We start from the raw sequence: 15,545 nt of genomic DNA, 5'->3' as shown, positions 1-15,545 counted from the left end.
ACACTGACCCCCCCCCTGCCCCGGCAACTGGTCACACTGACCCCCCCTGCCCCGGCAACTGGTCACACTGACCCCCCCCTGCCCCGGCAACTGGTCACACTGACCCCCCCCTGCCCCGGCAACTGGTCACACTGACCCCCCCCTGCCCCGGCAACTGGTCACACTGACCCCCCCCTGCCCCGGCAACTGGTCACACTGACCCCCCCCTGCCCCGGCAACTGGTCACACTGACCCCCCCCTGCCCCGGCAACTGGTCACACTGACCCCCCCCCCCCCCCCCAAAAATCTGGCAACTGATATACTGAAGCACTCCCCCGTCAACTGACAGGCTGACCACCCCTTCCCTCCACAGCCGGCATGCTGACCACCCCTTCCCCCGGCAGCCGGCATCCCGACAGCCCTCTTCCCCACCCCTGACTAGCAGCTGGTGTACTGGACCCCTTGCCCCCTGTTTCAGGTCTCACATTTTGACTCTGATCCATGATAACTGACACATTACCTGTGCACCCCAGTGACTGGTATACTGACTATGTGACCCCTGCAGCCAGTATACTGACCGTGTTTCCCCCAGAAATACCCTGCAGTTGATATACTCGGTGCCTGGGCTCCTGCAGCTGGTATACTGACGATGTGACTTAAGATTTGTGTTCTGAATGAAGATAAAATGCTTTTTTTTTTATCAGTTTGAAAGAGGAGCTGCCACAAACTACATTACCAGAAATAAAGCCAGGAAGAAGCTGCAGCTCAGTCTTGCAGATTTCAGGTAAAATATCTTGCAGAGTTAGTTACGTGTTTAGAAGAGGGTGGACAGTTATTCGGAAGACTGCGTTGTTTATTCCTCCGAAGAAAAGATTATGGCAATGTTTTTCCTATTCTAAATCAAGATAGGTGACATTGTATAACAGCATTGAAACCACTTCTAGAGTATTGTGACTAATACTGGTCATCGTGCTGTTGGTAGGATATTACTTTCTGTGAGGGCGCTTTTCAAAATTTATGTATATGTCCTGGAGGAGAATGGAATAGACACACAATGTGTTTGCACTGCTCTCCTTTCTTTGAGCTTGCAGGAGCAGCTCCACTAAAATAAGTGGAAATGTGACTTGAGGAGATCACAGCGATAGTAAAGGGCAAGACCATGGAGCGATTTGAAAATAAGGATGAGAATTTTAAAATGAAAGTTTACTGGAGCTGGAGCCAATGAAAGTCAGCTGGCACATGGGTGTGGAATGAATGCGACTTGGTGCAAACTGGGATATGGGCAGCAGAGTTTTGTTTGAGCTCATATTTACAACAGGGTGGAAGCTGAGATGATAGCAAGGGGAGTATTGGAATGGTGTAGACAAAGACATTAATGAGTGTTTCAGCAGTAATTATTGCAAAAGCCCATCAAAAAACGATTGGCTTATTGAGCTAATTAGTTTTTGCAGTTACTCTCCTCTATTTCTAAAAAACAGTTGCATCAAGTATGCTTTATTTCTTTCAACAGGCGATTATGCATTCTGAAGGGTATTTATCCTCATGAACCTAAACACAAGAAAAAGGTTAACAAAGGCTCAACTGCTGCACGTACTTTCTATCTCGTCAAAGATATCAGGTTCTTGTTGCATGAGCCTATTGTGAACAAGTTTCGTGCTTATAAAGTAAGTTTACATTCTCTTGTTTCCAATTTTATTCTTAAGTGCATAATGTGGAATTTGCATATTTTAGAAACACCATGCATAAGATTGTTTTCTGGATGAATGAATCTTGAAATTCTATGGCAAGTCTCTAAACATTAATTTGTGATCCACTTTTTCTATTTTATGGCTGCTGCATCACTTTCTCGCTGCATTACCAAAATTATGAGGCCTGTTCTTGCTCATGTTTTCTTTTAAATTCGTTAATCTGAGAATGCTTGGCTTCTCTGCAATCTAAGGACATGTTACCTTTGTGCCTCCTATCTTCAGATCAGTAGTAAGTTGCAATTCCTGCAGGGAATTTTTTTGTGTAATGTTATGATAGGCTGTGATAGCAGGCTTTCTGATCTTAGGCTTGGTATGAAGCCATTAGGCAAATTATTCAAAGTACAGCAGTTATTTGTATTTTCACTGCCCATTGTTCCATTTGTCCATTCAAAAGTCTCAAACATGTTCAGATATAGATTGCCTAGACTTTTAACGCAACTGTAGTTTTATTGTAAATGCGAGTTTAAAATATTGTAATTTTTTTGTTTTCTGATAGAAACTTGAAGCGTTGTTTTTCTTCAGCCTACATCTTGAATATATTTTCATTTGAAATTTCTAATTTCTCCTAAAGTTCCTTGGGTCTTGAAGAGCACAATTGCTCTGTTATTCTTAACTCTTCTCCCAAAACTGTCCACTATTCCAGGATGACCCTGGAAATCCAAGGTAACCCATAGCATCTCTTCACAAGCAACTGTCTCCTTAAATCCCTCTCCTCCACCTGCCCTTCCAATAGCAAGTGCAAAGAGGTTCTGGACGTCTGTCCTTAAGATTGAGACCATCATTGAGCCACAACCCTCTCCTCTAACCCACAAAAAAAACCTGCCCCAGCCCTGAACTCTTGTCTTTTTCTATTTTCTATCCTTTTCCCCCGTCATCTCTTCTTATCCATGAGATCCTGCTTCTGTTCCATTCAGCCCAGTTGCAGTAAGCTGTTGATCACCCAGCTTTCCCTCCTGCAACCCTCTGTCCCCACCAAATGAAAGTGTAAATGGTTTCCTTTTCAAAGACATCATCACCACCCCTTTCAAAATTGCCATCATGACCTCCTCAAAAATAACATTCTTGACTCAACTATCCTTGCAAACTACTGCCCACTTCCAATCTTTCTTTCCCCTCTCCAAAGTTCTTGAATGTGTCCTTACACCCAATACTGCCATTTCTCTGAAACAACAACAACTAAAGCAGCAGGTGGCATTGTCTGTGACTGTGACCATTGGGCGTTACCCCTCCTTGGCTTCTACACCTTTTGAGATGGTCGACCCCATGAACCTTCTCAACAACACCCTTGTCCAGATCAGTGAGTTTGTTCTCACTTAGTCCACACACGTCGTGTTACAATCGTGTTAGGGACTGCTAACGTTTAAACAAGAAATCCAAATGCTGAGTAATTAACTGACAGAACTGTGCCATTAGATTTCACATTTAAACAAAAACAAACTTTATTGTATACAAAAAGGAATTAAACAAAGCAAATGCCACTTACTTAACACTATAACTTATAAAGACTTATGCCATAAACTCAGTTCTACTATCTCTTTCCCCCCCACCCCCAAGAGTTCCCATATCTTGCAAAATCTTTAAGGTTCATTTCACTTTTCTTGGGATCAATCCAAAAGGCATGCCACAGCCCTCCAGAATTTCCTCTAATTCTCCTTAGTATTCCAGCTGTTCCTCTGAGGTAAGATTTTACGGAGGTCCTTCCATTATCTTTTTGGCTATGTGACCCTCCACCTTTTTACTCTATTGACCTCACAACTGTAGGTGCCTCAGTTCCTTGTTCACGTTGCCAGCAGATAGCCAACTGCTTTCCCACAGCTTCCCAAGCTAATTCTGCTAACTCTTTTCTCTGTGAGGACTGCTGTAAATTTTTTTTACACTAGCTGCAAACTAGGAAAATTTTCCAGCTGCTTTCCCTCAGAAAATCTAAACTGAGATAGAGTCTCACCCTCATTCCATGTAGCGTACAATTAAGTTAGGCCTGCATTTCAAGCAAAAAATAATAACTGACTGTTATCTCCTGTTGGCGCTCTCAATCCAATGAGATGCAATCTTCACCACAGCAAAGTTACAACTCCCTCTGTTCCTAGGTTGAACTGCTTGTGTCTATCAGCAAACACACACATACAAATTAAATAAAAGAACATTCTAACCAAGGCTGCACCCTGAATTACTTTCTCCATGGCAACATGATCTGCTTTGGGATGATACAACCAGAAATGCAAACAAATTAATTTACCTTCAAGGCTACTCTTTGATTCTGCATCCCATATGAATAATTTATATCTCAAATGGAATTGCTAGCTTCTAGCTTTTATTGAGCTAACAATGGACACCCTAGCTCCACCCAAAGGTCCAGAAATGGGTCATTAATTATTCAAGCATTTACACATCTCCCTCTGACCTTGTAAGATAAACATAGGGTAGCTTTTGACTGTAATTAATTCCCAGCTTGTTTGCATTGCATTCACTTCAGGATTATTACCAGTTTCTCCATCAGGATTTTACATTTATCTTACATTTAACACTTTAACCTCCAACCTAAAAGTGATATTTCTAATACTAAAAATTATATTCTAAAATATACAAATCACAAACTAGATATTCACAACAATAGCCAGAGTATCTCTGGCAATGGCTTTGGTTGTTACTTCTGCTCTGTTCCTCCAGACTCCCCTCTACCTCATCTAGCTGCTGCCCCTTAGAAACATTATCTTTTTTTTTAAATGGGGGCAAAGTCAGCTTCCACATGTACATTGATAGCATTCGGCTGTACCCCTCCACCACTCTTCTCGATCCTTCTATAGCTTCTGTGTTGTCAGACTACTTGTCTGATATCCAGTCTTTGAGGTGCAATTTCTTCCAGTTAAACATTAAGATTGAAGATTTTGTCTGTGGCCCCCAGTACTCTTGCCACTGATTCCATCTTTTTCATGGCTGTTATCTCGGGATGTACCAGATTGTGCAGAACATCAGCATCCTCTTAGACCCAGGCTGAGGTTCTGACCTTGTAATCTTCTTTCCGAAGACAACCTACTTCCATCCATAGCATCAACTGCCTTGACCGACCTGTTGCTTAAATACTAACCATACCTTTGCTATTTCAAGGCTCAACTAGTCCAACTCTCTCCTGGCCAAACTCCCACTCACCACATTGTGTAAGCTTTAGTGCATCTAAAACTCTGCTGCCCATATCCGATCTACACCAGGCCATGTTCATCCAACATCCCTGTCCTGCATTAGCTCCTGGTCCCTCAGTGTCTCCAATTTAAAATTCTCAGACGTGTATTTAAATCCCTCTCCCTTCCCTATCACCTTCATCCCTGCATGTACATGCTTATGGAAACCTCATCGCCCAACAACTCTCCATTCCTCCAACACCCAGTGCCATGTCTATTTTAATTCAGCTGGTTATGATGGTTCTATGCATCTAATGGAATTTAACTACGGCAAGGAACTCTTTCAAGTTGTTTCTGTAAGACCAGTTATTCATCCTGTAGCTACCCTTGAAACACCTTTATAAATGGATTTACAATTTCTTTAACAGCAAAGTAATAAACTCTGAAGGCAAATTTCAAAACAAAGGAACAACTGTTCCAAGAACATTTTAGTTTTACCTTCCATTTTCTTCAAATTCTATTTCCATTATACAACTCTATTGATACTCTGGATTAAGTTACATTATGTAGCCATTTCACAGGAAACTGACATCCTGATTGTTTTGTACACTGATTATGAGAAAATGGTTATGCTTTTTCAGGTATTTGTCAGGAAACTCCGTAAGGCCTATGGAAAAGCTGAATGGAGTACAGTTGAAAGGCTTAAGGACAATAAACCTGTGTACAAACTGGATCATGTGGTCAAAGAAAGGTAATTTCTGGAGCAATTCATTCATGTTCATAAAGGCGATCTCTTTCTATCATTTGCATTGTTCCTATTGTACATTAAATGTATTTCAAATGACTTGAGAGATGTGCCCCTTGGGTATGTTAGATACAGTAAAATTCAAAAGCTGGTTGACAGCCACTCAAGGAATCTCATCACAGTTAAATGGGTTAAATTTTCCCTTTTTTTGCTTGAGAACTAAATAAACTGGTATGATGGTTATCCAGAACTGCAAAATTTTCAAAGATATATTTTTGGATCCAATTAGATAAATAATGGTCTCTCCAATCTTTTGTGTTTCATGCACATTTAATAGATTGACCTTGGAGGAACTCTTAAGAAAAATTTAGAAATTGCAGCCTGTATTTCAAAGTATTTTTGGGTTTACACACTCTGAAATTTAGAATTCTGTGTTTTCCCCCAGACCCTATAAACTTGCATTCATTTTCATTATTGAGAAATTACCACATTTCTCAAAGTGGTACAGCATTTAATGAAATTGTTCTAAATGAACAATGGAGAAGCATTGTCCCAATGTGCTTCATAGCCAGTGAAGTACTTCTTCTGTGTAGTTACGGAAACATAACAGCCAATTTACGCACAGTGAAGCCCCGCAAACAACAATAAGGTAATGACCAGATAATCTGTTTTATGATGCTGGCTGAGGCATAAATATTGGTCAGGACACCTGGGAGTACTCCCCTGTTCTTTAAAATAGTGCCATGAGTTCTTGGATGGGTGAGGCCTTGGTTTAAAGTCTCATCCGAATGACTGTGCAGCACTCCTTCAGTACTCCACTGGAGTGCCTGGCTAGATTTTTGTGTTCAGGTCCCTAGAGTGGAACTTAAGCCCACAACCTTCTGACTCAGGTGAGACTGCTGTCCACTGAACCACAGCTGAAGCCAATAAAGCATTACAGGACCACATTTCAGATCTGCCTGGGGAAGGGGAGTGGTGAGGTGGGGTTGGGGTGCTGGTCTGGAGCCATTTACTCTTTGGGCAAACGTGTCGCTGATGAGATACTGTTCATTTGTTAGCTTTGAACTGAATAGTAATCTACTTTTCAGGGTGTTTTTTGCCTCCATGTTGAGTCTCAATAAAGTTAAGAGTTTGAGGAGAACACGACTATGAAAAATCTCACGGTAATCTTAGTTTTCTTTATGTGTAATAACTGATGTGTATACAGTGCACACTCATTGTTTTGGTCCTCGAAAGTATGGGGATAACCTAAATGTCACTGAAATGTATAGGGTTTCTTTTAGAACTGGTGTTCAAAAACTGGCTCACCCTGGATATTGCCATGTTATTTTTTTTATTTATTCATGGGATGCGGGCGTCAATGGCTTGGCCACCATTTATTCCCTATCCCTAATTGCCCTCGAGAAGGTGGTGGTGGTGATCTACCTTCTTGAACCGCTGCAGTCCATGTGGTGTAGGTACAGCCACAGTGGTTTAAGGGAGGGAGTTCCAGGATTTCGACCCAGCGACAGTGAAGGAACGGCGATATGTTTCCAAGTCAGGATGGTGAGTGGTTTGGAGAAGAACTTCCAGGCGGTGGTGTTCCCATGTGTCTGCTGCCCTTGTCCTTCTAAATGGCAGCAGTTGTGGATTTGGAAGAAGCTGTCTAAGGAGCCTTGATGAATTTCTGCAGTGCATCTTGTAGATGGTACATTCTGCTGCCACTGTGCATCGGTGGTGGAGGGAGTGAATGTTTGTGGATGGGGTGCTGAACAAGCAAGCTGCTTTGCCCTGGATGGTGTCAAGCTTTTTGAGTGTTGTTGGAGCTGCACTCATCCAGACAAGTGGGGAGTATTCCATCACATTCCTGACTTGTGCCTTGTGGATGGTGGACAGGCTTTGGGTAGGTGAGTTACTCGCTGCAGGATTCCTAACCTCTGATTTGCTGTTGTAGCCACCGTATTTACATGGTTGGTCCAGTTCAATTTCTGGTCAATGGTAACCCCCAATATGATAGTGGGGGATTCAGCAATGGTAAAGCCATTGAATGTCAAGGGGCGATGGTTAGATTCTCTCTTGTCGGAGATGGTCATTGCCTGGCACTTGTGTGGCGCGAATGTTACTTGCCACTTGTCAGCCCAAGCTTGGATATTGTCCAGGTCTTGCTGCATTTGGACATGGACTGCTTTGGAACTATTAAAACTTTTAAAATAGAGAGAGAAGAGATTGTAGTCTTGCAGTAATAAAAAAAATAATTTTCTATTATGCTTTATTGTCTTGTATCCTGTCTGAAAGTGCAAGAGAGTTGCTGGAAAAGCCTTTTCAGATACTGGAGCAGTCTTCACTTAATGGATTGATTTGAACTTTCTAATAAGATTTTTTTTAAATGTAAATTTTTGCATGGAGAAACTGTGGAGTTGACAAATTGAGCGGTGAAATTTTTATTGCCATTTGAAGGGTGTGGATGAGGTTAGGATATGTTCCTTCAGCCAGTAAGTTGCAACAATAATGGAGATTGTGAGAACTGAGAGGACGCTATCTGAAATTAATAAATCCAAAAGATTGGATAGGTTTGGAGGAGGTTATTATTTAGAAGGAACAGAGTGGGAGAGGGCAAGACTCTTGGGAAATGCACCCCCAAGTTAATGGACAAAGTGTAAATAGATAGGCCAGGTAGTCCATCACAAATGAAAGGAAACAAACTAAATTTTTTATCCTTATTTCCGCCCCCGCCCCCCAAACAGAGCCATCTGTCACTTGTTTCTATTTTGTGCTTTCACAGAGCACTGACCCTTGTTCTGCTATTAACACATTCTGCCACTATCAGCACCTTCTTTGGTCCTTACCACGACCATTAACATTCCCTTTGTCCTCTGTCCATGACACTCTTGTCAAATTTCTCCTTAGCTCCCACCTGTCCCTAACCTTCTATCTTGTTTCACCTGCTCCACCCCCTCTTAAACAGTATAAAATCCATAACAAAAACAGAAACAGAAATACCTGGAAAAAATCAGCTGGTCTGGCAGCATCAGCGGAGAAGAGCACAGTTGACGTTTCGAGTCCTCATGACCCTTCAACAGAGTATAAAATCCATCACGTTTCTGCTTCTCTTTAGCCCTGAAGAAGAGTCATACGGACTCAAAATATTAATTCTATTTATCTCTCCACAGATGCTGCTAGACGTGCTGAGTTTTTCCAGCATTTCTGTTTTTATTTCAGATTTCCAGCATTCACAGTAATTTGCTTTCAAACTATGGAAGAATTGGAGAGGGAACCACGTGACTTCTAACTTGTTAGAATCTGTTGGAGATGGCAAAGCAATAATAACACAAAGTTTTCAAGAACAAAGCTCTGGACATAGTGCAGACCTTCATATCCTTGCATCAGAATAGGGTGAATTTAAAAATGTCTTCTAAATTTTTGAAGCTTTTTTTAAAATCAGCCATTTTTTTGTTAGCTATTTAATTTATATCTGCTGTAGTACCTCAGTTAGGTCATGGTGTGGCGCTGTTACAGGTGGAATAACATAATTTCTACTACCTGGAGTGCACATTTGTACCTCTGATCCAGTGATTCTTAAATTAACAGAGCCTACAGTTTAAAGCATTTATAACTTGCCCACATGACCTCCAGAACCAGAACTGTTTAACAGAAAGAAACATAGAAGAAGAGTTTTCAGCAATTATTTCAGCCAGCTCTTTGCAACGTAAAAGGACTCCCACTATCCTGCTTTTCCCCATGGCTCTGTATCTTCCTCTGCTTCAAATAATTGCCTACACTTTTGAAAGATGGAATTGGTTCTGGCTAAACCACACTCTTGGCAAAGCATTCCACGCACCATCAATCCTCGCTGGAAATTTTTCCAACCCACACAAGTCTCTGATCATTTTAAATTGATGACCTCTTTTCACTGATTACAAAATCAGAAAATTCTTTCCCCATTCAAAATTTTTTTTTTTTCATTCTTTCATGGAATGTGAGGGTCATTGGCAAGGCCAGCATTTGATTCACATCTTTAATTGCCCTTGAGAAGATGGTGGTGAGACACCTAGTTGAATCACTGCAGCCCATCTATTATATCAAAGCCTTCATTAAATTCTTTGAACTTCTCATCTGTGGAGTGGAAATAGGTTCACTAGGTTGATCCCAGCAATGGAGGGATTTTCGTATGAGGAGAGGTTGAGTAGGTTGGGCCTGTACTCTTTGGAGTATAGAAGAATGAGAGGCAACCTTATTGAAACATATAAGATTTTTAGGAGGCTTGACAGGGTAGAATGCTGAGAGGCTTTCCCTTGTGGGAGAATGTAGGACCAGAGGGCATAATCTCAGAGTAAGGGGTCGGCCAGAAATGAGGAGGAATTTCTTCTCTCAGAGGGTAGTTAATCTGTGGAATTCTTTACCGCAGAGGGCTGTAGAGGCTGGGTCGTTAAGTATATTCAAGGCTGAGACAGACAGATTTTTAATCAGTAAGGGTATCGAGGGTTATGGGAAAAGGGCAGGAAAGTGGAGTTGAGGATTATCAGATCAGCCATGATCTCATTGAATTGTGGAGCAGACTCGATGGACCGAATGGCCTACTTCTGCTCCTGCATCTTATGGTTTAGTCCCAGTATCATTTTCCTGAAAACAATAGTTTCCAATTCCTGGTTACACCTTAATAAATCTATACTGAATGCTTTCTGTAGCCTTTATGCCCTTTCTCTAAGCAGTACCCAAAACTGCACACTGACATGGATTAATCATTGCTTTATAGAATTGTATTGTTCTCTTTTTGCTCTCAAGTTGTTTATATACCCAAAATGCTATTGGGCCTTGTTTTATCTCCCTGCACTTTTAATCTGATCTGTATTTGACTCCGGGAATTGCCAGTCGAGAAAAGACCACGTGCGTCTGCTTTGCCTTTTGCCGTCCAGGTGGTTGCACGATACAATGAGAATAGAGTTGTTAATTCATCATAGCTGTCTCTTATCAGTTAGTGCACAACAGACCCAGATATGACATGCAGAAAGCCCCAGTAGTGGAGAGTTTTGGCAACACTTAGTCCAGAGCCACCTGTTCCTACCAAACTAGCTACGCTTGTCATATCATGTCTAACATTACTCTTGTTCAGTATCCCAAACTGTTGTGCATCACTGCTTAAAACAGAGTGTGACGTGACACTGGCTATTCACACTCATTGTGGTTCTACAGTAGCTTAAACACAAAACCCCACCACTTTAAAACAGGGCATTTACCCAAATCCTATACCACATGGCTGATGTGAAATTGAAAACTTAGTATATTATTGATGCCTCACAACTACCACCTTAGAAAACTTGCCTAAGATTCAAATAACGTGTGTATTTTCTTCATCTGCACTTTATTAATTCTCTCGATTTTTCAGTGCAATTCTTTGCAAATTCAATTTGGGAGCAGGGCAATTTGCTTAAGTTACAAATGCTTTTATTTATTGTGTCTACTTTGTCTCCCCTTAACATAGTGGATTTACAGTTCCTGCTGAAGCACTTGTTTAGAGTTTATAGCATCTTATCAATGAAGACTTTCTGTTTGCCCTTAACTGAGCACCTTGCTAGGTCATTTCAGAGGGCAGCTAAGAGTCAACCACATTGCTGTGAGTCTGGAGTTACACATAGGCCAGATCAGGTGAGGACAGCAGATTTCCTTTCCAATAGGACATTCATGACCCACATTGGTTTTTAAGACAATCTGATCACCATCACTGATACTAACTTACTGACTCTTGGCACAGTTTCCAAACTTGATAGTAAAGAACCCCTTTAAAAATTCCTTTCACAGCCCATGCATAGACATTAGTCCCCCACCTGAAATAAAAAGCCCAAACAACACTGTTGGCTTCACTAAAAACTTTTTAATGGCTCAAAAGAAATTCCTAATTCAGAGACTAAAGCTGAATTGAGGCCCAAGCTTCAAAGGGCGAGCCTGTGCAAGGGGACCTCCTTGCATTCATATCTAGTCATAAGTGACAACATTTATGGGTAAGTTTGTTCCCTCCCCTCCATACACACAATTTTGTAAATGTTTTTAACTGTGTATATGGATCTAAATGAGGAAGGAAAATAATTAAAACCAATTTTTTTTTAAATTGAGGGAACTGGGCTTGTATTGTACTCGGTGGGTATCTTTGGGGGGGTTGTGGGGAGGAAGAAAGGACAACTTGGTTGCTGATTTATGATTAGCTTTTCCTAGTTAGCTACTGCTTTGTGATTGGCCATGATAGCTTTTCCTATCTGCTTGTAATTGGACAAATATACTGCTTGTGTTTGACAAACTAATGAGTGTGACATTCATTTTCTCATGTGCTGCAAACATAGTCAAGATTTTTAATGACGTAGGTAAATTCATTGTGAGCACTCAATTGTCATGGATTATTTGGTATAACTTTAGAGGAAGTCTTCAGCCTGGAAGAAGAGATGGGAAATTTTCTTACCATAACTCATTTTGATAACCATTATCTCCATCCATTACTGTTCCTACCCACCAGCTTAAAAAAATAGCGATTTAGTACTAGCAAAATGAACATGGATAAAGTTAGTATTACAGTCACTTCTGTACCCTCAGGATATCACTATATGGTGTCTGTGTGATTGCTTGAAGGATCCACTCATTTAATTGGGAGTATCTATTCTCATTGATCAATATACCTAAAGTTTTTTTTCTCTCTTTTTTATCTGCACTACCATCCCTGCCCCCTGTCCCTGACTCCCCGTCTTATTGCAATAAATACTGCCGTATTGCACTCCACTATCTAGTATCCAATAAGTTGACAAGTCAGCTATGAAAAGGCATGATGCTTAAGGTGGGAGGAAAAACTGCACCTTAAGTTTCAGAACTGGCTGTTTTTGATAATTAAAACAGGAACGGTTGAAATGGAAGCAATTGATTAGTGCTTAAGGAGAAATTTAAGTTAACACTTTACCTGCAACCCTTCATCCATTTGAGATTTCTGACATTTGTGATTCTCCTTTTGAATCCTATATTTTTGTGTTCTCCTTTAGTTCAGTCATGAAAACGCTATTAACTTGTTACATACACAATGTTCTGATCTAAAAAAAACAAATCAAGGTGGCTGGGAATGTTAAAAAGCTGCAATAATCTCAGGGGTTTTGCAAAAGAGCGAAGCTCAAATCACATCAATCAGGTGCCCTCAAATTCATTCCATTTTTGGAAAATCTAATTATCTCCTTTGTGTTTTTTTTTCATTTCTCTATCTCTTCCCTCCACCCCCTCCACCTCAACTCTCACTCAACATGAAACTTCACCAACAGCTTAGTTACAATTGAAAATGCAGCAAGTAGCATACCAGTGGTGTGTACTTTAGTTCCACTGCTCTGTACTGCCACAGGTTGCAGCACACTGCCTGTTCCAGATTGTGTATTCATAATCTCTGAGCTTTCATCTCTCTTGCCTCCCCGTCCCTGTATCCCCCATCATTGCCACTGCCCCACAAACAGTGAGCTTTCCCTTTTTAATTTTTATTGGGAATTTGCATCTTCTGTTAACCAGCTCTTCTTTACCACTGAATTTTTCCCATGTGGTATTAGATTACTTGATGCAGAAGGTGTTTTTGTTTTTCCAAAAAGTGATTTTGATGCTAGAACAAGCGTCTCATGGTGTTAGCTAATGCGGAATCATGTTTTTTTAAAAGCAACTCTTTCTGGATACTTCATACCTCATGTATATTTCATATGTTTAAAGGACCTGTTCAAAATTGTATCTTTGTTTTAAAGGGGAGTATTGTTTCAATTCAAGGTGCTCTTATAACTGTTAATGATTGACGAGCCATCTGTTAATATATTCTACATTTGCACGGTTATCTTGGTTTCTGTTTACATTTCAGACAAAAGGATTTGTAAGTATTTCAAACCTTTTAGAAACACAGACATCTCCGGTTTCCCAGTGCATTAAAACCAAAATCCTCACATGTAATTCCATCCATGACCTTGTCCTACCCTTTGCTCTGCAATCTCCTCTAGCCGCACCTTCCCTCTGATTTTGACCTATATCTTTTTCCACACCCCTTTGCAAAGCTTTCACCCCAGTCTTTGTCTTTTAAAAGCCTTCTCAAAACTTTAACTCCTTAATTTCCCCATCACTGTCTTCCAAATTTGGCGCAATTCTTCCTCCTATCCGTGAAACATTTTGAGATGCCACAGCCTATATAAATGCTAATAGTAGCTGTATCTTATAGTTATGTCCACAAATCCTTTTGGCTCTGAAACTCTTACTTATCTCAGCTTCTCATCATTCAAACATTGAGTTCTTGTTTTCCAGTGACCTGGCCTGTGGAAATCACTTGTCCTGTACTTCCCTCACTCTTCTAACAATGTATTTTTTTATTGAAATCATGTGATCTGGAGCTCATCTTCACCTTTATCATCTGGCCAATGGAAATCACATGATTCACAAGAGACACAGGCTTGCTAGATTTCTTCCAGTATTGGCAACTGATTTTGCATCTCATCCCACCTCTGCCTCTGTCTGCCCAGTCTGGGTTTACAAGTGCCCTATCCTAGGAAGAGGGATTCGGCTTCTAGCCCCTTTGTAGAAAACTACATGTGCTGTCCACTCTGCACCCTCCTGCAGCAGCTTTGCATTCCTGCTCTCTCCATTCCACCCTCCCCTTCCTAACTTCAGACCAAGACTCGCGTTCCCTCCACACAAACAGATACACTGTACACTCTGGCCCTGATGCCACTACCCAATATGCAACCTGTCTCCCCATAATTTTTGAATCAATCTTTCTGGATGAGTACATCGCTGGCAAGGCCAGGATTCATTGCCCATTTCTAGTTACCTTTCGATAAGGTGGCCATGGGCCTGCTCTTTGGACCACTTAAGTCTATATGGTGAAAGTGCTTGCACAATGTTGTTAATTCTGACTTAGTGACAATGAAGGAATGACAACACGTGTCAGACTCAGGATAGTGTGCTACTTTGACAATTGTAATATAAATGTAAGGTTGTTACTGATAAACTCACAATGGCTTCAATTGGTGGATTAAACAGTGAATCCTTTCTAAAGAGCAACCCTGCTTTATTTTACTTAACATTAACAAGTAATGGATACGTAGACCACAGTTTTTAGTCCTCAGAACAATTCCTCATCCTACTCTGAGACTTCAGTTATGCTTTACTGCCTTGGGGTGTATAATCAGCAGCACGCAGACTTGGATTACAATTTGACTTAAGCAGTGACACTTATCTCTCCTCATCCCCCACCCCAATAAGCCTATTCAAGTTGCTCCTTTCCCCACCACCCGTTCCTCTGGTGCATTGTCTGTATGAGGTCAGAAATATCTCAGAATAGTCAATGTTCTTCAGGAAATTAGATGTGCATTTTTTTTTAAGGAAGGTGCTTTAGCTAAGAGAAATGCCATTCTGTGACCCAGGTTATAATAAGGCCTTGTAAAAATCTTAACTATCTGATTTGGTGATCTGCATGTTCTTCACTAAACTCTTTGAATTTCATGGCTCCTGTTTTTCCCAGTGACAATTTTTTCAAAATTAAAAGTTTTAATTTTTTTTCCCTTTCTCCTTCAAGATATCCTACCTTCATAGATGCACTCCGTGACCTGGATGATGCGTTGTCCATGTGCTTCCTATTTGCCACGTTCCCTCGCACGGGTAAATGCCATGTACAGACAATTCAGTTATGTCGGCGCCTAACTGTGGAGTTTATGAATTTTGTTATTGCCTCCAGGTCGCTCCGAAAGGTGAGTCTTCGCTAAACTGACGTGGTATGAGATGGTTTCCTGGAATGTAGGCATGGTGAAAAGGGGAACATTTATATTCAGCAAGATGGTAAATGTAGCAATTTTCCACTTTCGCTGCCAGTTTGACCATGCACAATACAAGGCCTGGCTGGGTGCATGTTTCCAAGATTAACAACATTAAGATGTATTGAGAGGGTGGAAGAGTTCTGACTGTACCATAAGGAAACCTTGTAAGTAATTTGTA

At 41.0% G+C, this 15,545-nt stretch overlaps 1 protein-coding gene across 1 annotated transcript in view; it reads left to right on the top strand.

Moving 5' to 3' along the window:
* The window catches only part of pes (pescadillo), a 42,418-nt gene that overhangs the window by 1,654 nt on the left and 25,219 nt on the right, over nt 1–15,545 (top strand). Inside the window, exons 2-5 of the mRNA XM_078554226.1 lie at nt 684–763; nt 1,490–1,643; nt 5,485–5,594; nt 15,130–15,301. Coding sequence (XP_078410352.1) covers nt 684–763; nt 1,490–1,643; nt 5,485–5,594; nt 15,130–15,301 — 516 coding nt within the window. The remainder of the gene's footprint in view (nt 1–683; nt 764–1,489; nt 1,644–5,484; nt 5,595–15,129; nt 15,302–15,545) is intronic.

Source organism: Cetorhinus maximus, chromosome 12 (genome assembly GCF_964194155.1).
Source record: "Cetorhinus maximus chromosome 12, sCetMax3.hap1.1, whole genome shotgun sequence".
Classification (NCBI taxonomy): Eukaryota; Metazoa; Chordata; class Chondrichthyes; order Lamniformes; family Cetorhinidae; genus Cetorhinus; species Cetorhinus maximus.
The sequence above is the reverse complement of the archived record's forward strand: the minus strand, read 5'-3'. Positions and strand labels throughout refer to the sequence as shown.